The sequence below is a fragment of the Strigops habroptila genome, chromosome W, assembly GCF_004027225.2.
Source record: "Strigops habroptila isolate Jane chromosome W, bStrHab1.2.pri, whole genome shotgun sequence".
Taxonomy (NCBI): Eukaryota; Metazoa; Chordata; class Aves; order Psittaciformes; family Psittacidae; genus Strigops; species Strigops habroptila.
Window position 1 is genome coordinate 22726751 of NC_044301.2, and position 26588 is coordinate 22753338.

A 26588-nucleotide genomic window follows, 5' to 3' on the forward strand; every position below is an offset into this window, starting at 1 on the left:
GCTTTAGAAATCTAAGAAGCCCAAGTAGAAACACCCCCCCCCCACACACACACTTCACAATAAACAGCATAGCTGCTAGAAGACATGCTTTTGTTCCCATACTTTGAAAGGTGAGGGAAGTAAACCAATGCCTCAAGATGCTATCTGTGACAACTATCACAGTCAAATCCTCTCTGTTACTTCATTGACAAAACCACATTTTTAAAGAAACATGTAGTCAACTGCAAGAACCAAGACAACCTTTGTCCTTTTAATGAAAGCTGTAAACCAGCTGTATAATTAACCCAAGGACCGCACAAACTAAGGTTGCAACAATCCTAACATCGTAGGCTTAAACTAACAATAATATGTGTGCAACTTTAAACTAACATAGTAAAATACAACAAGCTGTTCTAACTTGCTGACACATAGGGAGTAAGGAATGTCTGGCTGAGGGGGGAAGGAACATCACGGGACTGATAACAACTAAGGAAACAATCAATAAGACCAAGGATGCCAGCCTTCAAGATAACAGAGACTGGAACAGAACAGAAGCAAGGACATACCAACTGCTAACTCAGCACTAGGACCTTGCGAGCGTGCGCAAGCACTGAGGTCATTCAGTAAACACAGTGCGGAAGACTATCAGTAACCACCAGAGACCCCCACTCAGCAAGAAAGCGCATGCGTAATTAGAATGCAAATATTATAATTAGTCCCCGGAGATCTCATGAATATGCAAATAAGGGCGACTATGAATATGCATGAGTATGCTAAGTATATAGCTGCTGTCGGCAAGTAACGGGTGCGCTCACCTTTGCGAAACGATTCGCGTGTGCGCCTAGCACTGCAATAAAGAATGCTGCTTTCTGAAACTCCAAATTGAGTCTTAGAGAGTTTCTCCGACTGACTTTTGTGGTAACATCATCACAAGGAAAAGTTGCCATTCCATATTCCCCACACTTCCTGCTTCCTGAACACATGCTCTGGCACATCTCCAGTCTCCCATGAGCCAGTTCAACTCGTCAGCCCTACAGAAAACTAACTCGGAAAGCATTTTGTTATGCCAAGAATAGTTCGTCAAAAAATGCTTAAGAGCTATCGCATCAAAAGACCTTAACTTGTACCTGAAGAACAGACTGGATCAGACTGTTGGGTAGTGATAGCATTTTGTGTATAACAAGCGTTTTACACTGTAACAAATCTTATCTAGAGTATATCCAGTTTATTCAGCTGATCTATTCACACATCAATACAGCTATTTCAGTGATGCACAGAACCAAGCAAGCTCAAAAAACACTACTGCAGAAATATATATGCGTGTGGCAAACTGAAAGACACGGACTCAGTGTATGCTCAAGCCAAGCCGTTTATTTGTTTCACTGCCTTGCTTTTAGGTTACATTTCAGGAACTTGACTATGCAGCCAAACAGGATGTTCATGTACTCAATAAACATTCTTCCTCAAACATATGAATGTTGCTCCATTGTTCTGGAACAAAGGGTCATCTGACCTGTTCTGGTGTTCCAAAAACAAGTCAAATTGACCACCACAATCATGCATTCCTGTTCTACACCCACACACAGCTGTACTTTGAACTCCTGATAAAGGCTGGTCAAAGACCTGTCAAGATACTATTTATGCTTTTGTTTGCTTCTTGCTAAAGCTCTTAAAGATACAGTTACATTCTTTGGGTCATGCAATGTTTTGCAAGATCTCTCCACATATGCGTGATGCAAGTCTGGTGCCATAAAAACAATTCTGCCCTTCTGTAACTGGAACATACTCCTACAACAGTAAAAGAACTTTATAGTGCAGCATGAAACAGTCTCAGCACAAGTTGCAATATCTCTGTAAAAGTACCTAGTAAATAACTATTCCAATAAACATCCTGTTTTAACAGATTAATTAAAAATGCAGCCATTAAGTAGCCAGCTCACTCACTGTTCATTCTTTTGCAACCATCCTGCTGCCATTCTAAAAAGTTCTGTTACCCCCACTGCCCTGCATGAGGCTCCCAGCCACGCTGCTGCAGAAGGGCTGACCCAATCTCTTCCTATAGACGCGCTGCTACTGTGACCAAGCCGAAATTAATCTCTACTCGTACCGCAACGAGCCTCTCACCAGGGCGGCTTCTAGACACACTACCAGCCAGCGAGACTCGCCACGCAGCTGCCAATAGCCTGGACTAGTTCCGAGAAGTACATAGGCAGTGCAGGAGGCCCTGAGTTAGCTTTATCAGTGCAGCTGCACCCTGACGGGGCTAAGGGGGGAGACCTCGATTCATCCCCGCTGCCGTTCCCAGCAAAGCAGCGCCAAAGGAACGCCCCACAGCGCAGGTGGGGCAGGCCCCAGCCCTGCCCCCCACCCCGCCAGCGGGCACTCGGGGCAAGGCACCCACCTCACTACCGACGCCTTCCCTACCTTAGCCGCCACGACCCCAACCCCGCTCACCAGCCAACCTCCACATAATTTTCAGCACCCAAAATGGCAGCTCCCCGCACCACGTCACCGCGCGCGGAAGGATCTGCGGATCCGGCGCTCCCTACGCCTCACCCGGGGCACGACCAAGCTGGTGCGGCAACTGTGATAGCAAGACCGTACGAGATGCCGCCGCACCAGAGCGGGTGTCCTGGGAAAGGAGAGACAGCAGAACAAGCGAGGAGAGCGGCGACGAGGAACTAAATGACCCAGCGGAAGGATCCATCTCAAGCTGTGCGTGAGAGTACTCCTGATAGGTTCCCGCCTGTACTCGCCCCTAGCTTCTGCTCTGGGCCCCGCCTCCATAGGACAGGAGTCACTCGTCTGAAGGCTCTGTGTAGGTCGCGAGCGAGCGGAGGGGTTTCTGGTTCTCTGAGGGTCAGGTGACAGTGGCAGCGGTTCCGGGAGGGATGGAGGGAAGGGGAGGGTCGAGTTGAGCCAAGCCAAACTAAGCTAAGCTAAACTAAGCTAAGCTAAGATAAGCTAAACTAAGCTGAGGTGAGGTTGAGCCGGGTCCTAGTGCCCGCAGTCCTGCCACCGCCTGTCTTGGTGCGGCGCAGCCCCGAAGGTAGGCTGGCCCGGGGCGGCCTCTAGGCGGTGCCCGCAGGCCCCTGCGGAGGGGAAGCAGCCCAGAGAGGCCTCACGCCGCGGGGTGGGGTGGTTCGGTTTCAGGCAGGTGCATGAGTTCACAACGCGGTGGTTTTTAAATTAATCGTAAACTCGTGATTCTTGACCTTGCAGGGCACGCGAGATTCCGGTAGTTCGGGTGGTGCGGGGCAGCCGCATCCCGCCCTGGGCGTGAGGAGAGGCAGTAGCTAACGGCGGGGCCGGGGCGCAGCGCCGCTCCCGCGCTGCCCGCCGGGGCGTGCGAGACCTGTAACCGGCGCGAATGATCCCCCGCGGGCGGCCGGGAGCTGCGGGCTGGGACGGATCCATGAACAACAGGTGAGATGCTTCGGGGAATGAAACACGGCACCGGGATGGGGGCGAGGCCTCTTACCGCCGGCACAGTGCTGCACACACTGGGCCGGGCTCCCCGCGCCGGGACCGGGCTGTGCCGGGGCTCCCCGCGCCGCGTGCTCTGGCGGCACCGCCATCTTGCCCGTCTGTCTGTCTGGCGACCCTTTGTCTATCTGCGGCTCCCGGCGCCTGCAGCGGGACCGGGTAAGGCGGGCCGGGTCTCGCTGTCCACTCGAGAGTCGGTCCCTCTGCCTACGGGGCGGGGCCGGTCCGGTCCAGTCCGTCCGTCAGGGCTGTCGGGATGGCCCCTCGGTCGTCTGTCGGCATCCTTGGGCTGGGTTCCTCCGTCCGTCTCTCTGCCAGGGTAGCGGCGTCTGTGTGTCTGTCCGCCTGTGGGCTGGATCCCTCCTTCTGCTGTCTCCTGGGCTGGATCCTTCCATCGGCAGGAGGCTGATGGGATCCCTGCATCTGTCTAGGGGGAAATGGGTTCAGCTCCTCCTTTTGTCTGAGGGGACTGTTGGGATTTATCCTTTCTTCTGTCAGTCTGAGGATGAGGAGTCGATATTTGCCTCCTTGTAAGGTTTGAGGGGGTCGGTTGTCCCCACCTGTGGGGGACAGGGGCAGTGCATCCCTGATGTGAGCTGGAGTGTTGGTGGTCCCTCCCTAAGTGAGGGCACAGGGTGTGTGCCCAACTGCCTGTCCTCAGCCTTGTCTGCCCAGGGAGGCCTGGCAGCAGGGAGGGTGCAGCAGCCCCGTGTTCCTGCCTTCCCTGTGCCTCTCTGCAGGGATGGTGAGGTCAGGCCCTCTGAGGGGCAGCTGTCTTGGATGGGACCTGTCCCTGGGCTGGCCACTCCGTCTCATCAGCTGCTGCTGCTGTATATGAAGCCATGACTGCAGGACAGCTGGATCCCTTGTCTGCGTTCCAGGGGCGGCAGGGCCTTGTTTCCCCTCAGTCTCCCGGGGGGGGGGGGAGCCAGAGGTAGGGCAGGGTCTGCAGGTTTGATCAGGCTCCTGCCCTGCTGGCTGTGGGAATGGACAGGAAGGGAGAAGGGTGTTTGGACTGAGATTATGGTTGCTCTTGAAGTGGGGTACTCTTAGCTTTTTGTATGCTGGGGACAGGATTGCTTATAACTTTGCTTGAGAACTGAGTGGGACTGCCCATACATGGTGGTTTGTGAAATGCCTGTGGATCATGTTGGATGCTGGCACTGAATATGGCTGTGGTGATGCAGAATGAGCCCTGTAGGCAGAAGGGTGGGGAATGACCCTGAGACAGCCAGCTGCATTTGGCTGGAGGCTTAGAAGGTTCTAGTGGTGTGACAGGCTCTTCTCTTCTCAGGTGAGCCCTCTGCTGAGGGAAGGAACACTCTGTGCTCCCAGGTCAGGGAAACATGTCCCGTCGGAAACAGACCACTCCTAACAAAGTTCACTGTGAGTATTATGTTATGCAGCATCGTGGGATCCTTGCCCTAGCTGGATTGTTGTGGAGTGAGACAGGAAGGAGGGGAATGACGACAAGGTACAGTTTGTAGGGAAATGGTGGTTACTCACGTTTTGTCACAGGGACTGTAAGAAGAGAAACTGAGCTTTGTTCATCAGGGGAGCTGGCTGTGTCCTGGCATGGCAGGGCAGGAATAGACTTGAAAAACAACTAATGCTGTAAAGGTAGGTGTGTATGTGCAGGGCCTGTAGCTGTGCTTTGCATTCATGCTGTCACAAGTGCAAATTAGTATACTAAGAAACGTGACTTCAGGTCTCTGGCCTGTCCTGGGTAGCAAAGGAAGTTCTAGGCCAAGGTGGTTTGACTGTGTGGCTGAAAGCCAGAAATTCCTGGGTTTTGATCTTTGCCCTACCACAGACTCACTGATTGGCCTTGGACACATTACTTAAGCTCACTCTACCTCAGTTTCCTACCAGATAATGTAAGTAAAGCCATGCAGTAGCCAAGTAATTTACTGGACAGATAAATGCTATCTGTCAGATCATACTTGAGCTGAGCTGATAGGACAGATCTCTGTTTCTCCAGCACTGTCAAGACCCTGGCGTTTGTTTGGCAGTGAAAGAGCTGAAGATGCTGTACATCAGCACTTCTTGTGGGCAGGCTACAGCAAGGCGTTAGTGGAGCTGGAGATGCGTATGGATGTTTAGCTGCAAAGGGGAAACTGCACATATATGGCTTTTGATTGATTGCAACCGAGGGAAGCTGGGGGGACTGAAGCTATGTCCTTGTTCATATCCAGCTTTGTGGCTGGAGACATGGTTAGAATTTGGGCTGGAATGAGGAAAACAAATTCCTGCTTCTGTAGATCTGTGAAAGCAAGGCTGATGACAGGGCCCTAAGTATTGCTAAGCTGTAGTAGCTGTCAGGAGTATGGGACAGAGAGCTGAATGCTGTAGCCCTAACACTGCCTCACTTTGCTGATGCTGCTGGTTTGCATGTCTCTGTGTGTTTGTGCTGCCTTTCTGTATGGGTATGGCAACAGGAATCTATGCATGCTATTCTCTGTACTAGGGGAAAATTCACTGGGATATAGCCTAACACTTTATACTCAGTGAGTGTACTGGTGAGTACATCTCTGCTGGGACTTGAAAGCCCCATTGGCTGCTAGAGCCAGGCGTGGGAGAGCTGACAAAGCTTTCCTTGGTGGCCAGCTAAGAGTCTTGAGGTGTAGCTTTTGGCATCTGCACTGACTTGTGCTTTCCAATTCCTGCTTCTGGGTGCTGGGTTCCACAGTGGGCAGAGTGTAGCTTTGATTTGCCCGATGGTATTTTAATGACTTTGGAATTGTCTTCCTTGGAGAAATTTGATTTGTCCCGTGCTTCATCCTGTGATGCCAGTAACACATCTTGTGTCCACACATTTTTGCTTCTGAGAGTGCCCAGATATTGCTCCTGCTGTTTAGATCAGACTTAAATAAGGCATGTACTTACACTGTCTCCCCTGGTGTAGAGTCATGGTCTCTCATGTGGAAACCAAGGGTACCAAGCTCTAATGGTGCAGGTAAAGTTTCCATGGTGTTTAGGTGGGCTGTTTTCTGCACTCCACTGCATAAGGGTGATGTTCTTCAGAAGCTTGTACTATTATATACAAAGCTATACATATTATAGAGTTCAGTTGTGCACTATTTTCGCAGTGGACAGCAGCTTTTTTTATCTGCAATACAAGTGATTGTATCTCCAGTTTTGGTCTCGGGGGAAGCTATCTGACAAACATGTTACCAGTGGGCATGATGTTGAGGTTGGCATCTGGTATGCCATAGAGAGGAGTTTTAGGACCTGTTCACCTTCTTTATGTGCAGTACATCACTACAGAGCAACTATTCAACAGGACTCATCAGAAGCAGCAAGTAGGACCACAAGAAAATAAAGGGACTGAAAAAGACAAGAAACATGTCAATGGTGATGTCTCCGCCTTGGGATGGAAAATATTGTCTGTCTTACAATGAATGCCACCAAATTGTTGGGACATCTCTGACTACCTAGCCTGCTGTGTATCTGGAGGGCCCAGAAATACCATGCAGTGCACTGATGAGGAAAATCGGAAAGAGTATCAGCTCCAAGAACTGGGTGAGCCAGCAGAATGAGGAGTCAGGCTGAGACATAGCAGACATGTTACTGAGACTTCTTCACAGGGACTGAAGTGGTTGGGAGAAGAGTAAAAGAGACAGCAGGTATGCAGCTTTTTGTGCAGCTGTCTGCAGCTGGGGTCTGATCTGGCAGGCTATGGGGCTGGGGAAGTGCTTTTGCATTTGCATAAATACCACTGTAAATATCTAACTGGACAAATTTGTGGATGGTGCCTACTTTCTTGCGTGGCCACTCCATGTTGTCTTCTTTCTTGGATTCACTAGGGCAAATAACAGCTGCAGATCTCTCCTGGCTTGCTTGGTGCTACCCCTTTCCAGGGTTACTTTCCAGGCTTGGCATGGCCCCCATTTAACCTTGTTCTCACAACAGCATGGTTTGCTGTCCTCACTTAGCACAGAATTGTTTTGTTTGGCATGCAGATTGACTGGCTGGGAAGTCATGTGGTTACAAAACAGTTTTAAATGGAAGTTGATGTGTAAGGAAATTCAAAAGAATACAGAAACAATGATAAAAATTATCACAAAAGTCTCCTTGTGCATAATGGCTAGTCCTTCTACAGTGTTAATTGTAGTAACTTCCCCTTTGGCAGGGCTGCAGCACATAATTGGTTCTTAATAATTTAATTTTGTTTTGCCACATGGTGCATGAAAAACACACCTGGCAAAATGGTAATACTGGAATAAACTTAGTGCATTGCCCATTCCACGTTGAATTGAAAACTACAATGCAGTTAATTGTTCCTGTGTGTTGTGGTTTAAGCCCAGCTGGTAAATCAGAACCACGCAGCCGCTCGCTCACTCCCCCCCTTTCATCCCTGCTACCAGAGGGATGGGGAGGAGAATCAAAAGAATGTAACTCCCACGGGTTGAGATAAGAACAGTCCAGTAACTAAAGTATAATACAAAACCACTACTGCTACCACCAATAATAATAATGATAAGGGAAATAACAAGGAGAGAGAATATAAAACTAAAAGGGGAAAAGGAAAAGAAAACAATAAACACAAGTGATGCACAATACAATTGCTCACCACCTGCTGACTGATACCCAGCCCGACCTGAGCAGTGATTTGGGCCTTCTGGGTGACTCCCCCCAGTTTGTATACTGGGCATGATGTGCTGTGGTATGGAATACCCCTTTGGCTAGTTTGGGTCAGGTGTCCTGTCTCTACTTCCTCCCAGCTTCTTGTGCTCCTCCTCCCTGGCAGAGCATGAGACTGAGAAAGTCCTTGATTGGGGTAAGCATTACTTAGCAACAACTAAAAACATCGGTGTGTTATCAGTGTTGTTCTCAGACTAAAGTTGAAAACACAGCACTGCACCAGCTACTAAGAAGGAGAAAAATGACTGCTATGGCTGAACCCAGGACACTGTGGAAATATCTTAATTGAATCAATTTGATCTTTATTTTCTCTCAGAGTCCTAAAGTATAAAATCTCTCTAAGCAATTCATCTAATCTTGTGTTCAAGCCCACCCAGTGCTGCACTGTCACCCCATCAGTTAGGGGCTACTCACTGCTCTTCTGCTTGCCAAAAATTTGCTGCAGGTGTTAGTGTGTGCTTTTATTTCTCTCCCTGCTGTCCCATGGGCTGTTTTTCTTTCTATTGCTTGTACCCTTTGCAAGCAATGCTTATTTTGGAACTCTTGAGAACAGCTTTTGTTAGTCAAATTAATTCCTGCTTCCTAGCTCTATTTATCCTGGTACCAATATCCCATTAATCCTCTATTTCCTTCCCTTTCCCTCTGACACACACACACATGCTGTGCTCTTCAGTGTTTCTTGAATTCTGTTGTCTATAATATTCCCAGTTTGAAGAGAAAGTATCTTGCAAGAAATAGCACCCAGTATTCAAAACCAAGCAGAAATGTTACTTGCATCAAAATCCTTGGTTCTTAAAGGGCTCTGTGGGCTGCTGTTAACTCAATTGTGTTGTTTTTCATTTCAGTAACAACTACAGCAGTGTGGACAACCCAGAATAGCAGTGGGGCAGGTGGACTAGATCCACAGTGGTGGAAAGACTTGCAAATTTCAGGTCCAGGAAAGGAACACAGAAGATCTACATGAATGGGGACTTTAAATTCATATACAAGGAGGGAATAAAGTGGCTCATCTGAGAGTCCTTTCTGTTTAGGGAGGAAGACAGGGGAATGGGGAATGATGCAGTTTGTTTTTTGGTTTTTGTTTTGGTTTTTTTGGGTTTTTTTTTTTTGGGTGGGGTTGGTTTGTTGTGGGGTGGTTTTTTTGGTGTTTTTTTGTGTGTGGTTTTCTTGTTTGTGGTTGTGTGGTTTTTTTTGTTGGTTTTTTTTTTTTTTGTGTGTGTGTGGATTTTGGGGTGGGGGTTGTTTGCCTGCATTCATACAGTTCAAGAAGGGAAGGGTTCAGGAAAAATACTTCTGGCTACCAAGTTGATACTGCCCCAGATCCTAGCAGTCATAACTGCCCCCATTGCACAGTTCCACGGGGTTGTCCCCTACCTCCACAGCTGCTCACCTGGCATCCCACTCATTTACAAGAGTGTGAAGAGGAGAATTGGAATGCAAAGCAGAGGCATTTGTATGATCTTTCACTGTCCTATGTCTCTAGCTGTTTGTAAAACAAATACAATGACTTGTTTTGGTGTGGTTTTGGTTTTTTGGGTGTTGGTTTTTGTTCGGTTTTGTTTGTGTTTTTTTTTTGTGGTGGGGGTGTTGTGTGTTTGGGCTTTTTGTTTTTTTTGGTTTTTTTTTTTGGGGTGTTTTTGGTGTGTTGGGGTTTTTTTTTTTGTTTGTTTGTTTTTTTTGTGGTTCACCTGTTTTGGTGGTGTGGTCAGCCTGCAGCCCTTTTTGTATTTAATAAAGAAACTTCTGGAGAAGAGCCTGTGAATTCACTATTGAGCATAACATCCTTTACTGATAGAAGTGATCCTACAGCTGTTGCCTGCCTTACTCCCTTTCCAAATGAACGGAAGTGTATTCAAAGTGGGGTGGGGGTGTAAGTGTCTGCGTGAGCATGTGTATGCAGAAACAAGTGTAACCCTGTACCTACCAACCATTAAAGTGCTAAAGCTTCATCAAAGTAGGACTTAGTCCATCAGTAGGTGAAAGGGACAGTCTTCCTTAACTTCTTTTGGAGAAAATATTAGTTTAATAAATGAGAAATTCTGTATAAGCTAAAGATGGCATTTTTAAAAGTTTATCTTTCCCAATCATGTGATGCCTTTTTAGATACAGGCTAGTGGAGAATGCACAAGATGTCATCTGCACAGCACTGGTTTGGTTAACAGTTTGCATTTCTGGCTGTGAGCTGGTAGTTCTTTGCACTGCACTGAATCAATGCTAACTTGGTTCTGCGTATGTTGTACAGAAAGGCCACTGGCAGACATGATCGCTCTCAGTTGTTGTGGTTGATGCTAGTGTTACTGATGGGAGGAGTTTCCTCCTCAGCCACCTCATAAACATCACAGCTTTTAAAATCCTGCAGACTGTCTGTGTATCTGAGCAGGAACCTGCTGCTGTTAGACTCCAGGCTGCTGCTCAGTGGAAGTGTAAGCCACCTGGAAGGGGAAAGGGGGAAGAAAACAAACACCTAACTGCTTCCACTAGGACTTGCAGTGGTGTTTGGGAATCCTGTTTTGTAACTGTCACAGGTGGCACATCTCCCACCATAGTTTTACATCTGTCCTGTGTTGGGCGGGTTTCTTCGTTTCATCATACTTTCCTTTGTCTTGCAATGCTTCTTTAGTCTCTGCTCATTAGCTTTTATCCTGGTGGTTGGTGCATATCTGCTTCTTGGAGAGGCACTAATTCTGCAGTGTCTGCTGTTCATGCAGTCTGTATCTTGGTCCCACCAATGTGAGGTTGTGGTCCAGAACTAAAAGCAGCACTCCAGGCTATGAAAACCATTCAGTGCTGGAGTGGCTTTTGATGGGAGTACATGTGTCACAGCAATCACGACAGTACCTGCTGCTTTTGGTGACAAATAGACTCTGGGTGCTCATCATCATCTCTCTCCAGTCTGTGTGGATTGTGTTCTCAAGTCTTCTCTGCAGAAACCTTTCTCACATTTCTGAAACAGAATGATAAATGCCTTCAAATGCTTTTGGAAACCTCCATGGGGATGTTGGGAACTAAAACTCTTCTCCCACAGTCTCCATGAAGCTTCTGGAGGTCTTTGAAACCTTCCTTAAATTACTGCTTTTTAAAGCACTGCCGGAAATTGCAAGGTAAGCACTAGAAGGCAGTGTGAGTATGAACATGGGGCAAAGCTGGCTGAAACAACTTAGCATGTGGGAATGTATCTGTCCTTGTAACAGGACTGGTGCTCTCTCCATGGCTCAAGAATTCAATTCCCTGGTTATGCTGTTGCCAGTTGTGGCCCTATACTAAAAGGCACAATTTTCTTCTGAAAGTTATGTTTTTGCTTTGGTTTTATGTGAAAAATGCACTGTGTCTTCCTTATCATTTTTGCATTTATGCTTTGAGTGTTTTTTGAGAACTTACACATCATTTGATAGATTTAACCCAAAAGCTGGCCCGCTGGGAACTTCAGCACCTTGCCCCAAGTGCTCCCAGCTCGTCCACTGAGAGGTAAAACCTGGAACAAAGACATTTGTTTGATTAAATATGAAAATTAATGGTTGCCTTTTATTGTTATTCTTTGGAACCAAAAGTTCTTGAAGAGATTGCTGTAAGAAGTTTTCTTTCAGAGAGGCACAAATAGTTGCTTCTTTCAATTTGTTTGCCATCTCCTATTGAGTTGAGGTAGTAGTGATCAGTGTCTTTCAACAAACAGACTGTAAGCTATCCTAACCCAGTATCTCAGCTTTCTGGGTTCATTCCCTTAGTTTTCTGTTTTGAGCATTGAAGTGTCACTGAGATTTATTTTAGCCAGAGCCATTCCTGGGCAAAACAAGGTAGTGAAGCAAGTTATCCATCATGTAAGCAGAACACCAGCTCTGAGCACAAACACCTTCTTGGAGGGCAGCGTGTCCTCAGTCTTCCTGGGACAGACAGTGGTGACAGAGCATGCCAAAGACAAGCCCTGGTTTTGGTAGCACTATGGAGGGCAGGTGAGGTGCCAGGCACTCAGGGGGATACTAGTTTTGTGCAAGTTGTCTGTTATAGCAAGGAATAGGACTTAATGATTTCCAAGAGCCATATAGCATTGTGCCTGATCTGGTATGCTGTCATCATTCCCCAGTGGCTTCCCTCCCACTCAGAGCTGTACTATAGCTCTATTGGCAGATAGCTTGGTAGCAGAGAAAGCCACCTGGCTACATATGGCAGATAGATGGGATCTCACAGGTTTTTTTGTGGCTGGAGTGGCATATAAAGTGTATGCAGAAAGCAGCCCAATGCTGGACATTTCTACTATTGAGACTGTTCTACACACAGGGGCTGGACTCACCTCAGCAGGTACAAGAGGCTGGTGTTGCAGGGTAGGCAAGCAGAGAGGTTGCTTAAATGTTTTCTGAGAGGTGACTTCAGAGGTTCTGCACAGTGCAGGTGAGCAGCCCCACACTTGTTCTGTTTTTGGCAAGCCTTGGTGGTGAAAGCAATGCAGTGGCATCGGTCTGACTCTTTGTCCTTGTGGCTGCCAGGGGAGCAAGTCTTTGCAGGGCTGGAGGAGCAAGCCCGCCAAGCCATAATGAAAAACAACTTTCCTGGAGCTCTTGGGGACCAAAGGCCAGCAATTCATCCACTGCAAGACCCCGACTCCAGCAGCAGTGAGTTCTGCCCCTTCCAATAATGGCAAGGTAGCAGACTGGGGAGACTGTGACAAGGGGCTAGGTGCTGTGCAGCTCGTAGGGGTCCTCTGAGGGCTGTCTTACCCATCTCCTCTGAGTTAGCCCTTGGCTCCCATGCAGGATTGTCAGCAAACAGCAAAAGCAGGGCTGCTCCCTAAGGGAACACAAGCCCAGAGCCAAGGACCACCACTACCCAGACTGGGTAATGACCTCACCACCAGGATGCAGTCCCAGTTTAGCAGAGCAGGGTGGTAATAGAAGGAGGTCCAGCTGACAGTCCAAGTGATTGTCAAGCAAGGCAGAGTAACAGGCCAGATCCAGGGCCTCTACGGAGCATTTCAGGGACTGAAGTGCATCAGCCTGAGTTTAAATGGAGCCCCTGGTCTGAGGGGGTGGGTAGAGGCCCCAGGTGATGCTGGTCGGGACAGTTAAGGCTTATGAGTGCTCTCAGGGTCCTGACACTTGGAATTACTGCTCTGCATGTTCTAGGTGGCAGTGATGATGAGGAAACCACCCAGGATGAAGTTTCTTCCCATACATCTGAGGAGGATGGCTCAATGGTGAAAGTGAAGAACGAGTTAGAGAATGCTGAACAACCTGTGGCTGGAGCCCCACTGATGAGAGGAAATGAGGCAAGTGTGTACTAGTGCTGCACTCACTTTGGCCTCTCAGGGAGAGAGAAGGGTACCATCTAAACACCTTCTCTCCCCATTGTTGTTTCTTGGTTTTTTTCTCCCTCCCACCTCCTCTAAACACCTCCTGACAGGAGGAAAGGGTATGAAGAGCTCTTGGGCTGCCAGGAGCAGGAGATAGCCTGCACAAACTACGCTTCTCCTGGCTGGCCAAGATGATTGTGCAGTGTGCCCTCTTCTTTCAGTCCTGGTGCCTTTCTCTGACTGGCTTTCCCTTCCCTTCTGCTACAGAGCAGGCCTTGCCTACCACTGTGCTGGAAGAGCCTGGGTGCGCTTGGAGGCCGTGAGGCCTCTGCCTGTTCTGGAGACAGCAGGAGTTTTGCTCAGAGGCTGCATAAAGGAATTTTCAGTCTGCAAGAACATGAACCAGCCCCAGTGGGACTGGGCGCACAGCCCTTGATCTGGACAAGGCCTGCCTGGCAGTATTGACTAGATACTAAGGGAGGGTGGAGTGTGTGCCTTACACCAGAGTGGCTTTTCCTCCCTGTAGGTGCCTGAGAGTTTGAATGCTGACCCTATGCTGGGACTGTCACAGTGCCCCCTCTGCCAGCTGGAGTGTGGAAGCAGAGAGCAGCTCATCACTCACGTATACCAGGTAGGGGATGGTTCCAAACTGTGGGATATCTCTGGCCTTAAGCCCCAAATTCAGCAACAACCCAAAGCACAGGATGGCTTTGTTCTGGTTTTTGCAGTCACAGAACTGAGCTTCTAGCTAGGATGTGATTGAAGTTTACAGCAGTAAACTGTCCAGAGGGTGTCCTGGGGAAAGAATCAGCAAGGCACCAGTCTGCAGATCTAAAAAGCACAACTCTAGCCCAAGGCAGTCTCTGCAAGTAGTTGCAGGCTAGGACCAGGCAGTTCCTTCAGATTAAACATGGAAGCAGTTTTTACATTATTCAGTGAGATAAGAAACCTTCCTCCTAATCACTGAGTTCATTTTGTACCTTTATCACAGTTCCTACCCATGAAAACAGCTGTTCTTCCTCTGAAATGATTCCAATATTGCAGGAAATCTGTACTAGAATCTCACAGGTTTTGTTGTCAGTGCTCTCTTCACAGCACATCAAAGTCTGTAAAAGGAGGAATGAAGCAGAACTGAACTGGCTACTTACCTTGTCCAGCTGACTGCCTCCATCTAAGCGCTTCCTCACCAGCATCCTTCCAGTCCAGTCATGCTTTGTCCAGCAACAGCAGCTCCTCAGATGCGTTTCTGAAAACAAGGGTCTTATGATCCAAGTATTTTGGCCTTAATTGTTTCTCTTGAACCAGAGTGGAGCTGTAGAAAGGTTTCCTCCTTGCTGTTTGACCTGTGACACCCCAAGTGTCTTGAGCTTGGTCTAGGAGCTGTCAGACAGAGATTTAGTGGTAAAGTGTTCCCAATTCCAAGAGGGTGATCTGAATGGTTTGCTGTATCTGTTGAGCATGTCTCAGACTGGGCAGTGAGTCGGACAGTTCATAACTAACAACCTCATTGTTGTTTTGCAGCACACTGCAGCTGTGGTGAGCGCTAAGAGCTACATGTGTCCTGTATGTGGCAGAGCCCTCAGCTCACCAGGATCCCTTGGGCGACATCTCCTGATCCACTCAGAGGACCAGCTGTCCAACTGTGCAGTGTGTGGAGCATGCTTCACCAGCCACGCCACATTCAACAGGTCAGGGTCACCCTGGCTGGTGAATGGGCTAGAGTACCCCCATTAAAGATTAGGTGGGTTGCCTTAAATGACACAGAAGTCATGGCTCTGGACCCACTAAGGCCTGTAGAAGAGTTGTGAACACCCTCAGTGAGTGAGATTCCCTCTATCCCTTCCTGCCTGCAGCTCTGCATCACCTGCTAAGACCTCCCTGGGCTGTGCTGCTAAAAGGGTGTTCCTTTGCTCTGTGAAGAACTAGAACTGTGCAGAAAGCACTGGGGTTTCCAGTCACTGGAGAACGACTGTTTCCTTTGCCCAGCAATCCATCAGAGTAGGTCTGTACTGCCCAGGTGGGTTCATCATTTCCAGAGCAGGACTACAGGCAGAAACCAAAATGTTCTTTGTCCTACCTGGTGGAAGATTATCCACTGACCAGTGGAATAGGACTGAAAGGAGAAATCTGGAGATGATGGGAAGGAGCAACTTTGCTAGCTAATGCCTGCTCTTATACTCTTCCAACCCAGATACTGTTCCAGGCTAACCTGCTTCTGACTCCCAGATATGACGTTGCTTCATTTTAGATACTCAGATGTGTCTGTGGGCAGGAATGGTTTAGCAGAGGCCTCTGTCATGGGCTCTAGTAGGGGCACTGTTCGTTGCAGCCCCCCTGGGCAGTCTGAGGTGGGGACGCTCCTATCATCACCAAGTCTTGACTCTGCTCTTTCCACTTTCCAGTGCGAAGCTGCCGGAGGTGCTCGGCGCAGATCGGCTGCCGGCACCACAGAGCCGGGGCCCCTCCAGTGCTGAGGGGAAAGACATTGCCTTTCACCCCCCTGTGTACCCTGCAGCCATTCTCTTGGTGTGCAACAACTGTGTGGCTTACCGCAAGCTGCTGGAGGCACAGGTGCCCGGCACGCGGAAGTGGGCACTCCGGCGGCAGAACGAGCCCCTGGAAGTGCGGCTGCAGCGGCTGGAGCGGGAGCGCACGGCCAAGAAGAGCCGGCGGGACAATGAGACACCTGAAGAACGGGAAGTGAGACGTATGCGGGATCGGGAAGCCAAGCGCTTGCAGCGCATGCAGGAGACGGATGAGCAGCGGGCGCGGCGGCTGCAGAGAGACCGGGAAGCTATGAGACTGAAACGCGCCAATGAGACCCCAGAGAAACGACAGGCCCGGCTCATCCGGGAGCGCGAGGCCAAGAAGCTCAAACGACGTCTGGAGAAAATGGACATGATGCTCCAGGCACAGTTTGGCCAAGATCCCTCTGCCATGGCTGCTTTGGCAGCCGAAATGAACTTTTTCCGGCTACCAGTGAGCAGTGTGGAGCTGGAGAGCCAGCTGCTGGGCAAAATGACCTTTGAGGAGCAGAGCAACAGCGCACTGCATTAAGCTACAGCCAAGAACTGTGCCACCTCTGCTGCACCTGCCACACGTGCATTGGCAGGCTTCTCCACTCAGGAGGCTGCTGCATGTCCCTGTCTGACTCCCTGACAGACAGTTCTGGTTTTCTCCTGAACATAGGAGGAGAACAGAGCTGAGAGGTCCCTGCCAAAGCAGCCCTGGTGGGAGCAGATTCTGAGGATACGTCTATGCTCTAGGGGCCAAGTCACAGCATGTGAACAGAAGGAAAATAAATTAATGCTCATGTTTATTTAGTCCCCTTCTTTACCTTTTTGTGCTTTGTCCTGTTCTTGCACCCTTGCCCCATTGATGGGTTTGGGCTGCTGCAGTTCTGCTGTAGGTGAAAGCCTACCTCACTAAAAAGTGTGAACTATGGAGCTCAGGACTTTGGTAGTCCACACCTCCTGCAGGAGTAAATTTCTTGCAGTTTGTGCCCATCAAAAAAACAAAGCAAAGGAGGATGTCCATCTCTTTGGAAATGACTGTGCACACCCTTTCTCTTAACACTATCATTATGTGCTTATTTGCAGTAGCATCCATGGAAAAACTAAGAGGAATGAGTTCCTATTCTAAGATACCTCATATAAACACTAACAGAAAGGCTGACCAAGGTAAGCAAACATCAGACAAGTTTGCTGGTTTACTCACAAGTTCATTTTCACTTAAACAGCATTTCAGGTTTGCAAGTGAGAGTTGATTGAATGGTAAACAATAAGGGTAGGTCAGTTCTCTAGTACTGTATGGATCTGCTTTCCCCTTTATTCAGCAGCAGTGAGGCTACACCTGGAGTGCTGCGTCCAGGTCTGGGCTCCCCAGTGCAAGAGAGGCACAGACATATCAGAGAGTCCAGCAAAGGGTGGAGGGTGAAGGGATTGGAGCATCTCCTGTGAGGAAAGGCTGAGAGCTGGGACTGTTCAGCCCAGAGAAGAGGCGGCTTGATTTTACCAATGTGTATAAATACCCAAGGGGAAAATATAAAGAAAATGGAGCCAGGCTGTTTTCAGTGGTGCCCAGTGACAAGACAAGAGGTGATGGGCACAAACTGAAGCACAGGAGGTTTCCTCTGAACATCAGGAAACACTTTTTTACCATGCAGGTGACAGAGCACTGGCAGAGGCTGCCCAGGGAAGTTGTGGAGTCTCCCAGCTTGGAGATACTCAAAAGACAGTGTCCTGGGCAGCTGGCTGTAGGTGGCTCTGCTTGAGCGGGGGGGTCAGACCAGATGACCTCCGGAGGTCCCTTCCCACCCCAACCTTTCTGTGACTTCATAGTAAGCTGAGCTTGTTCAACCATTTCAGTATAGTCAAATGTAGTGATATACAGCCCATCTAGGACCATGGATCACACTCAAGTTATTCTCATAGTAAATTCCTCTGTGACCAATGGTGACTTTCAGTGGTCACTGCAGATAACACTGTGGGGTGAGGGGGGACCACTAGTAAAAAGAAACACACAGGTCAGAAAGAAAGTTGCTTTTGCTTTCACACTCAGCAGCAAAACCAACGAGAGGAATGTGGAAAAGGGGTGAGCTGGGGAGAAGCCACAGAAAGTTCAGTAACTGAGTCTGGAAAAACCTGCCAGATGGTAGGGAATTTAAGCCATTTAAGTCATCACATAGAACTGACATCTGGGAGCTATCCTCATCTCTCTCGCTTTGGGAAAATGCACCAGATTGGGAAAGGATCTATTCAGATCCATGCTCCAGACCTGGTGTCGTGGTTTAAGCCCGGAGGGATGGGGAGGAGAATCAAAAGAATGTAACTCCTACGGGTTGAGATGAGAACAGTCCAGTAGCTAAGGTATAATACAAAACCACTACTGCTGCCACCAATAATAATAAGGGAAATAACAAGGGGAGAGGATGCAATTGCTCACCACCTGCCGACCAATACCCAGCCTGACCCTAGCAGCGATCTGGGCCTTCTGGGTAACTCCCCCCAGTTTATATACTGGGCATGATGTGCTGTGGTATGGAATACCCCTTTGGCCAGTCTGGGTCAGGTGTCCTGTCTCTGCTTCCTCCCGCCTTCCCCTCCTCCCTGGCAGACCATGAGACTGAGAAAGTCCTTGGTCGGAGCAAACACCACTCAGCAACAACTAAAAACATCAGTGTTATCAGCATTGTTCCCAGGCTGAAAGTCAAAAACACAGCACTGCACCAGCCACCAAGGAGGAGAGAAAAAATGACTGCTGTAGCTGAACCCAGGACACCTAGAAAAGATGTATTTAGTTCCACATTCCCTTGTTCATATCCTCCTTTATTCTCTGATCTTTCACTTCTATTCTGAGCTCGCTCTATTTTCATGCTCAAACTGACAGTTTGCTTCTTGCAGTGTTTGCTAGTGCTGTCTTGTGTGTTTTGCTTGGCCAGCAGACACACAGCTGAAACTTTCCCTGCAGTGTCACTGGCACATGATCATTGTTCCAAGGGGGTCAAGAAAGACCACATAAACTCAGAATTATTTGAGCACAGAATCACAGCTGTAATCCATCTGTCACACAGCCTTTACCTTGCCCTCATCACAAGTCTCCAGATCACTCTGTGTATGACCAGAGAAGCCACATCATGATCACTGATGCTACAGATGATAAAGAAGTCTCAAACACCAAAGGAAAAGCTATTGTTTTTTAATATATATACACACTGTGTTTACAGAGTCAACAAGTTAAATGCAATATTCATAAGAGCATTAACAATAAAAATACAATCTGTGTGTAGCCAAGTACAGAATTAAAATGGTAAAACAGGAAAAAGGATCTCACCAAAAGTACAAATATACAGTACAAATTGATTTATTTAAAACAGTTACCAAAAAAAAAAACCCACAACAAAATAGAGATTATCCTTAGAATTATTAATGCTTTGTTAAAGATCAGGTAGAGGAGAAGGGCAGGAGCAAGGTTGGAGTGGAGCACCTGACTAGTTCTAAGGCTTTAGATACAATGCAGTTGGTTACGTGTTAATACGGCTATTACATAACTGGGATTATAGTTGAGGGATCAGCACTTATCTACAAAGATCTCCCTGCCTCAGTGAAGCCCAGCCCCTTCCCCAGGGCCACAGTCTGCTTCTCTGCTTTGCATGGGCAGACCCTCCCCTGGTGCCAAGGTGCCGTGAAAGCCAAAACAACCAGAATGTGCACGGGTGTGTTTGCAAGGGGGGTGGCAGCAGCCTAGAAAGACATTACGGGCAAGCCCTGTCCTCCATGGACAGATGTGAAGACCATGGAAGGGCCTCAACCATCAGCATTTTAATTCATACATGGAACACACCCTGAGCCAAACTCTGTACAGTGTGCATTTGGAGTCATCTTGGCAGGTTCTGCAGTTTCAGGCCCTAGAACAGCCTGAAAGACAAAGAGCAGTTGTGAGTGGTGCTAGGGAAAGGCACATATGCTGCTGTGGGCAGGAACTAGCATTTGGGCTACTCAAGCTGCTGTCATTCCTGTTACAGTATTTTCTGAGTAACAAGGGTTAGTTCTCTACAGGGCAGTGACTTCGAGTGTGGGGTGGAGACCAGGGGACGGGGATGCTTAATGTGAAAAGTGCATTATACTTGTGCTCCTGCTGGAAAGGGGAGGCAGAGGGGCCTCTGCAGCTTTCCTTCTTTCCAGACGGAGCTTCCACTGCATAGTCTGGTACTGATGAGCGCTCGTTGCTTGGAGCAAGTCTCATGTTCCTGGAGCAACAGTGCACGCAGAGCCTAAAACAGGCCTGGCCTCTGCTGGGCAGCTGACCCCAGGAATGGCTCGTGAGATGGTACAGATAGCTACAGACACCCATTATTGCATCCTACAGACTCTTGCCACAGAGTGTGAGCTGGGTAAGACCAAGGCCAGGAGGCCACCGCCGCCACCTCCTCCAGGTAGGACAGCCCACAGCTCTTCTCCCCTTCACAATAGCAGCAGGAAAACAGTATATTTCTCCGAGAAGCCTGTCACACCTCTGCCAGCAGAAAAGCCTAGATAACCATCTCATTCCACAATGTCTTCCTGACTTTATCTCCTCCTTTCCCTGTAAACCTAAGAAATAAAAGCCTCCTCCATGGGTTCATTTATAGCATTTCTGCCTACAGCAGCACCTGTCTCACACATTCCTTATCTCAGGAGAGCCTCAATGCTTAATACAACCACCACCACAGGGGCTGAGCAACACAGCCCAACCCAGTCAGGACGGAGTCCAGTGATCACAAGAACGTCTAAGCTGGACTCTACAGCCACCAGTGGCCCCTCCTGCCTACCACCTTTGGGGCAAGTAGCCAGATGCCCAGATTCTTCATCTCAATGTCCCGCCATGAGATGTGCCCCAAACCGTTGCTTCCATAGAAGAGCTGGCAGCTGAAATGTGCACAACAGTGGGACTGACAGGGAGTCTGGGTAGAAGCACCGAGGTCAAATTCACCCTGGCCTGTTCTACAGAGCTCAAAACCATGCTCAAGAGATGAGCAGCTAGCCAAAGTCTAGGCCAATGGCCAGGGCAAGCACCTTCACAGCCCTTCAGCTACCTACAGTACAAAGCTATTTTAGCCACACAGCATCTTGCCTCATGCATCAGTGTCTGCCCTTTCAGACCACTGTTTAGTGTGGCTGAGATCTAGGAGTAGTTACAGTAGTTACATGAGTAACTGATATAGGAGTAATTACATGAGATACAGCGGGCTCTCCAAACCCTCTCTCTGAAAGACAGAGACTTCTGTGTTCAGAGATGCACGTGAGGGGCCCTGCACCCCTCAGCTGCTCAGACCATTCCCTCCGTGCGTGCAACCAGCCTGGCTACATTCACACACCATACGTATGCAAGATCCTTTCTTAGCTGCCTGCCACAGCTCTGAATTCCTCTGCATGCACCATGCAAAGAACAGGCAAGAGAACTCGGGCTCTTCTGACTTTGGCCACAGACACCCTGGATATCCTGAGCATTAAGTACTAACCAAGATTAATCAAGGTCTTTGCGTAGGAGTGTCCAATGAACAGCAACTGTGAAACACACAAGGGGATGAAGCCGAGCACCTGGGCCCAGACAGTACATTTCACTGACAAATGGTGCCATGAACACAGCATCTGTTCCCGCAGCTGCTGCATCCAGGAAGGCAGAATCTTCACATGATAGCATTACTGTGACTTCATACATTGCAAATACAGCTGATGAGACCGGAAGCAGTGTGTCATTTGGGGGAAGCTACATGTGATACAGGCAGCATCCTCATTCTGGAGAAACCCCCATGAGGCACAAACACTGAAGGCATGAGTAGCGCGTATCTCACCTAAGGCCTGAAAATAAACTGTCCTGATGCAGGCATTTCAAAGGCAACAGAAATGGCTAGCAATGTGCTAGGAAAATGACTGATGGTCTGGATGGAAGGGGCATTTTGGAGACTCTCTAATTTGCTTCATATCCAGGCAGAGTACCCCATTGTCACACAATCAGCTGAAGCCAACCAGTTACAGGACACATTCCTGGAGTGTGCAGAACAGCCCTGAGACACCACCACTGCAGATGAATGAAGGATGGTAGTGCCGAGGAGAGGTGCTGACACACAAGCTGCTCAGTGAAAGAGCAGCAGTGCCCTAACAGTCAGGCAGGCCTGACAGAACACTTCGGGAAGAGGAGAGGAGATGGAAAACAGTATGCTGAACATCATGAGCAGCACCAGGACTCAGCAGAGACCTGCACACTGAAAAGAAACCCTCTCAAAAGCTTGGTCCTAGCACAGAGATGGGCACCTTAATACAAGGAACACTTAACTTAGGTTAAGTCAGTGAAGACTCTTATTGTCAACGTAGTCACTACTTTATTCTAGGTAAGTAGTTAGAGCTGGTGTCATAACACACCATCAGAGAGGGTAAATTAGTGTAACTACAGGAGCCTTCACTTGAATAGTGTTATTACCATAATGAGGTATTAATATACATTTGTATTAAATCTCACCATGAAAAAGACTACTCTTGATTTTACCATGTTCTACAGAGGAACTCCAAAGTGAAGCATCAGAAAAACTAACACAAAACCACCCCAAAATGCCCCATGGTGCTGTGGAATTTTTAGAGTTGCTACATTAATCAGAGAATTGTACTTAGCAGAAACTTTGTACCTTGCCCGCACATGCACTAACACTCATCTCTTGTCTAGAGCTTATTCAGGAAACTGCCTGCAGGGAAGAATTAGCCATCTGGAAAGCATTCTTCTGATTTAATTATAAAATAGGCTTGGTCCTCTCACAGAAAAAAGATGTTTCCATCCTTCCCTAGAAAATGCTGAATATATTTTACTCCAGCTTTAAAAAAAACCCAACCAAAACACTAAAATCCAAACCCCCCCCCCCCAATGCCATCCATCCACAGGCTAAGTCTCTGCAAAAGCTGTAAGCCCAAGAGATTTTGTTGGTTTTTTTTTTTTAAGTTATTAACATGGGAAGAAAGATTTGATTTGGTGACAAATGATTAAATGTATTTTATAGCAGGAAACTGATATCTCCCATCCCAACTCATGTCCCATTCCAAGTGCTCAAGTTCCCTATTCACCTACACCCAAACCCATCCTTTTGGTCCTTCTTGAATTTCTGTGATTCATTCAAATCTGTACATTCTTTGCAAGAAGAAAGAGCAGCTGGATTCAGTGGAAGAGACATTAAACAGAACCACCAGAGAAGCATCTCTGTCCTGGCCTCAAGAGCTCCATTGGTGAATGGTCCTTTTAAAGTGCATGTGTGAAAAAAAGGGATACTGGGAGTGGAGCCCCCTAAACTCCAGTAGGGATTCATCTCTCCCCATCATGAGAAAGGAGGAATAAAATCTTAAGCAATTTTATCTGCTATCTTAAGCCATGTCTGCCCTCCTCATCTCCCCACCTACCCTGAATGCTTAGACCCTGCTCTGCAGGGAATCGGTTATTCAGGGAGGTGTGAGAAAGCCCCAGCCTCCAGCCTCTGTAATGCTCTCATTGCAAGCTCATGAGCACATCCCTGGTCTCTACCCCAGCTAACCTGTTGCTGCTCCCTGAGGCACTGGAGCCCTCTTGATTTCCCAAGAGGAACTGGTCAGACACTGAATTGGAATAAATCCAGTCCCACAGGGCAGAAAGCAGTCTTGCTGGTGAACCTGTCACAAAGTCTGTGCAATTTCTCCACCTGACAGTGAGGCTCACCTACAAGGGATGCCCTAGCTCACAGCCTCCAAGGGATCACTTCCCTGTATTAGAACGCCCTTCAATAGACAGCTTGACCTCCTGGGGAATGAAAGAGGGACAGAGCAGAGATGGCCAAGGCTCCTCTGCCTGCATGCTGTATCTTTGGAAGCCTGGGGCTGTCCAGCTGTGCTGACTGCCAGTCTCAGGCTGAGAGGCTTCCGCATGAGAGCTCTGGGTTGCGCTGTCCCTATCTGTGTGGCTCTTCCTTTCAGCAGCTCTGTCAGATGGTTCTCTGGACCCCTGAGCTGTTCTTTCAGCTGTCTCCCTAGTAGATAGCAACTGATCTGTGGGAGCATAGTTAGCCTGAGAAGTGGAGATGCCATTCATGCTCTGTAAACTGATTGATATGCAGACATCGCCCACCTGCAGCCTGTGACAGGGCAAAGCAAAATACTGAGCAGTCCGCCCTGGGCTACAGGAGGACCAGCCCTGGCCATACACAAAGAAGGGATGCTCTGGGGGCACATCAATGCTCACTTTACTTTGCTGCTCCCCAACCACAAAATGCAGTGTGACAAGCCCAGGCCACTGGCTTTCCTGAATATCCACCACAGTGCTGGAGTCAATCTTCAGGCCCCCACTCACCTCCGCACTGCGAACAAAGTCTTGAGTCTGCAAGTCCTCTACCCGCTTCAGCTCTCCTGTAGCCAGCTGGATGATGGCTCCTTTCATGAAATGAGAGGGCAAGTGTGAGGAGCTGGGTGGCTGCAGCTGGGCAGGGTCCTTTTCCAGCACACTTCCTTGAGCCTGTGTATCTGAGCTCCACCCCACCAGGATTTCTGAAGTAGAAGACCTGATGGGCTCGGATCCAATGGCAACCAGGACTGGCTTGCCATTGGCTATCACCATTCCTTTGGTTAAGTGTCTTTGTCTAACCAGCTCTTCAGGGGACATTACATACGGACTCCTGGACTGGCTTTTCTCAGCAGCAGCCCTTTCCACTGTGTTCCTCAGCGTGTCTTTTGACTCCCCCTGCTGATCAGGGTGTCGTGGTTTATGGCAAAGGTTTAAAGGGCTCAGGTCATCTTTCCTCTGGGCTGCCAGAATATGATAATCCTGAGATGCCAACACCCCCACCACCCTCTGAACCTCCAGATCAGTGTCTGGGGTGCTTCTGTGAGCTGGCACAGAGACCTCTGTTCCCAACGTCTGGTAACCTGAAAGGAACTGTCCATCAACCACATATCCTGCTGCAGCTCCTGGCAGACAGTCTTCAGCTTTACTGCTGGCAGAATCCACAGCCTCGCTGGTCCTTCTCGACACATTATGCTCTGGATGTCTCTGTCCACCACTGGCAGCAGCTATGTCTGAATTCAGCTGACTGTCTTGCTGAGGAGACTCTGGGCTTCCACCTGCTGTAGGTGTCTCATGTGCTGAATACCCTGGTGGGAGGCAGGACATCTGATAATAAACAGGAATTCTACCTGGTGCAGTATCTAACAGCTGGGTCCCAGCATGGTGCTGCATCTGGCCAGGAGAAACTGCAGAAGTGGATTTACTGAAGGTGTGGATAGGAGAGGTAGTCTGGGGGGAAGGAGTGGTTTCTTCCATGAAGAGAGAGGCATATGGCACAAAGTGGGGGACATGAGAGGCGGTGAGGTTGGTGGAAGGAGACAGGAGAGGACTAGGCAGGAAGCCAGGAAGGACAGCATAGGGCACTGTGTAATGTGAGCCGATGAACTGTAGGGACGTCGGGGTGATCTGTCTGTAGTGAACAGGAGGGTAGGGCACCCCCGCGTGCTGGATTATTGGCGAAGTCACATTGAAGGCAGGGGGCAGGGGGGTCACGTCCACCATGGGGTGCAGACCTGGGGGGGAGAAAGTGGCAGGTGGCGCTGCCACTTTGTAGAGCATCCCATACTGGTCCACCGTGAGCCCTGCCACTGCTTCCACGGCCTCACCCGGGCCATAGCACAGGGCTGTCTGGGCCCACTCAGTGCCCTCGCCCGAGGTCTGGACACCCCCCGCCCGTCCTGCCTCGGTGCCGGCACTGGCGGCGGGAAGCTCCCGCTTCTTTGGCGGGAGGCACTCCTGGCTCCGCTCGTGGCCCGCTCTCATGGTGCCCCGCGGTGTCCTGGCAACCCCGGCCGCGACTCTCGTTCATGAGGGCACCCGCAGGGGCTGCCACACGCTGGCTCCCGGATCCCCGCCGCCGGCCGCCACCTCACCTGCGCCAGGAACAGAGGGAACCATGAATCCCGGTCCTGCCACCGAGGGCCTCGGAAAGCTGCAGGAGCCCCAAGCCCCAGCCCTGCCAAGAAGCAGGGCGACGGCCCCCAGTTCTAGTCCAGGATCCCGGAGACGGAGGGCGCCCGAGCCCGGTCACAGACCCCGGAACCCCGGCCGCGGCCCGGCCTGCCCCGCCGAGCCGAGCCCGCGGCATCGCAGAGGCGCCCCAGCTACTGCTCGCGGCTCACCCGCCATCGGCCAGCTCCTCCTCCGCGGCCCGCATCAGCCCCGGCACCGCCCGCGGCCACCGCCGGCCCGGCCCGACCCCTCCCCGCGCCGCGGCACACAGCGATGACGCGACACACCACCCCGCGCGGAGGAAATGCCTCACCCGTCGATGGAAGGCGGCCGCGCCGGTTGCCATGGCAACCAGGCCACGCCCGGTGGCACCTCCCCCAGGGCTCAGGGCGGGACCTGCTCCCTGCGGCGGGGCATTGGCGGCCTCGTCTTGAATGTGAGCGGGCCTTGCCGGTAAGCTCCGGGCATTCGTTGATGTTCGAGGTGACGAAAGGTCCAAGGAGCGCAGAGAGAAAAGCCGCACGGGGCGGGGACCGGCTCCGCAGCCGCTGCTCTCAATCCCCCTCCCGCACCCCGGCCCGCACACCCTCCGCCGCTCGGGCGCTGCCGCCGGGCCCGCCTCGCGGCCGCTTCCCACACCAGCCGCTCTGCTTCGCGCCGGCCAGCCGTGGGGAAGGCGCTGGGCCGAGCCCCTGCT

General features: G+C 49.7%; 2 protein-coding genes across 4 annotated transcripts; one reads left to right on the top strand and one right to left on the bottom strand.

Annotated features, from left to right (window-relative positions):
- The first annotated feature begins 3323 nt into the window (after positions 1-3323).
- On the top strand, positions 3324-16709 carry LOC115618951 (zinc finger protein 821-like). Of its 2 annotated transcripts, XM_030510937.1 has the most exons (7): positions 3324-3405; positions 4760-4851; positions 12588-12713; positions 13224-13366; positions 13917-14021; positions 14912-15078; positions 15793-16709. In XM_030510937.1, the coding sequence occupies exons 2-7, from the start codon at positions 4812-4814 to the stop codon at positions 16445-16447; spliced, it is 1236 nt and encodes a 411-aa protein (XP_030366797.1). In that variant the 5' UTR covers positions 3324-3405; positions 4760-4811; the 3' UTR covers positions 16448-16709. The 2 variants fall into 2 exon arrangements, with proteins under 2 accessions (XP_030366797.1, XP_030366795.1); XM_030510935.1 differs by lacking the exons at positions 3324-3405; positions 4760-4851 and having other exon boundaries at positions 12454-12713.
- Positions 10173-26519, bottom strand: LOC115618948 (ataxin-1-like). Of its 2 annotated transcripts, XM_030510931.1 has the most exons (3): positions 26205-26519; positions 24230-25812; positions 10173-11053 (listed from the first exon to the last, which is right to left on the bottom strand). In XM_030510931.1, the coding sequence occupies exons 2-3, from the start codon at positions 25700-25702 to the stop codon at positions 10988-10990; spliced, it is 1539 nt and encodes a 512-aa protein (XP_030366791.1). In that variant the 5' UTR covers positions 25703-25812; positions 26205-26519; the 3' UTR covers positions 10173-10987. The 2 variants fall into 2 exon arrangements, with proteins under 2 accessions (XP_030366791.1, XP_030366790.1); XM_030510930.1 differs by lacking the exon at positions 10173-11053 and having other exon boundaries at positions 23287-25812.
- Between the last annotated feature and the right edge of the window lie 69 nt (positions 26520-26588).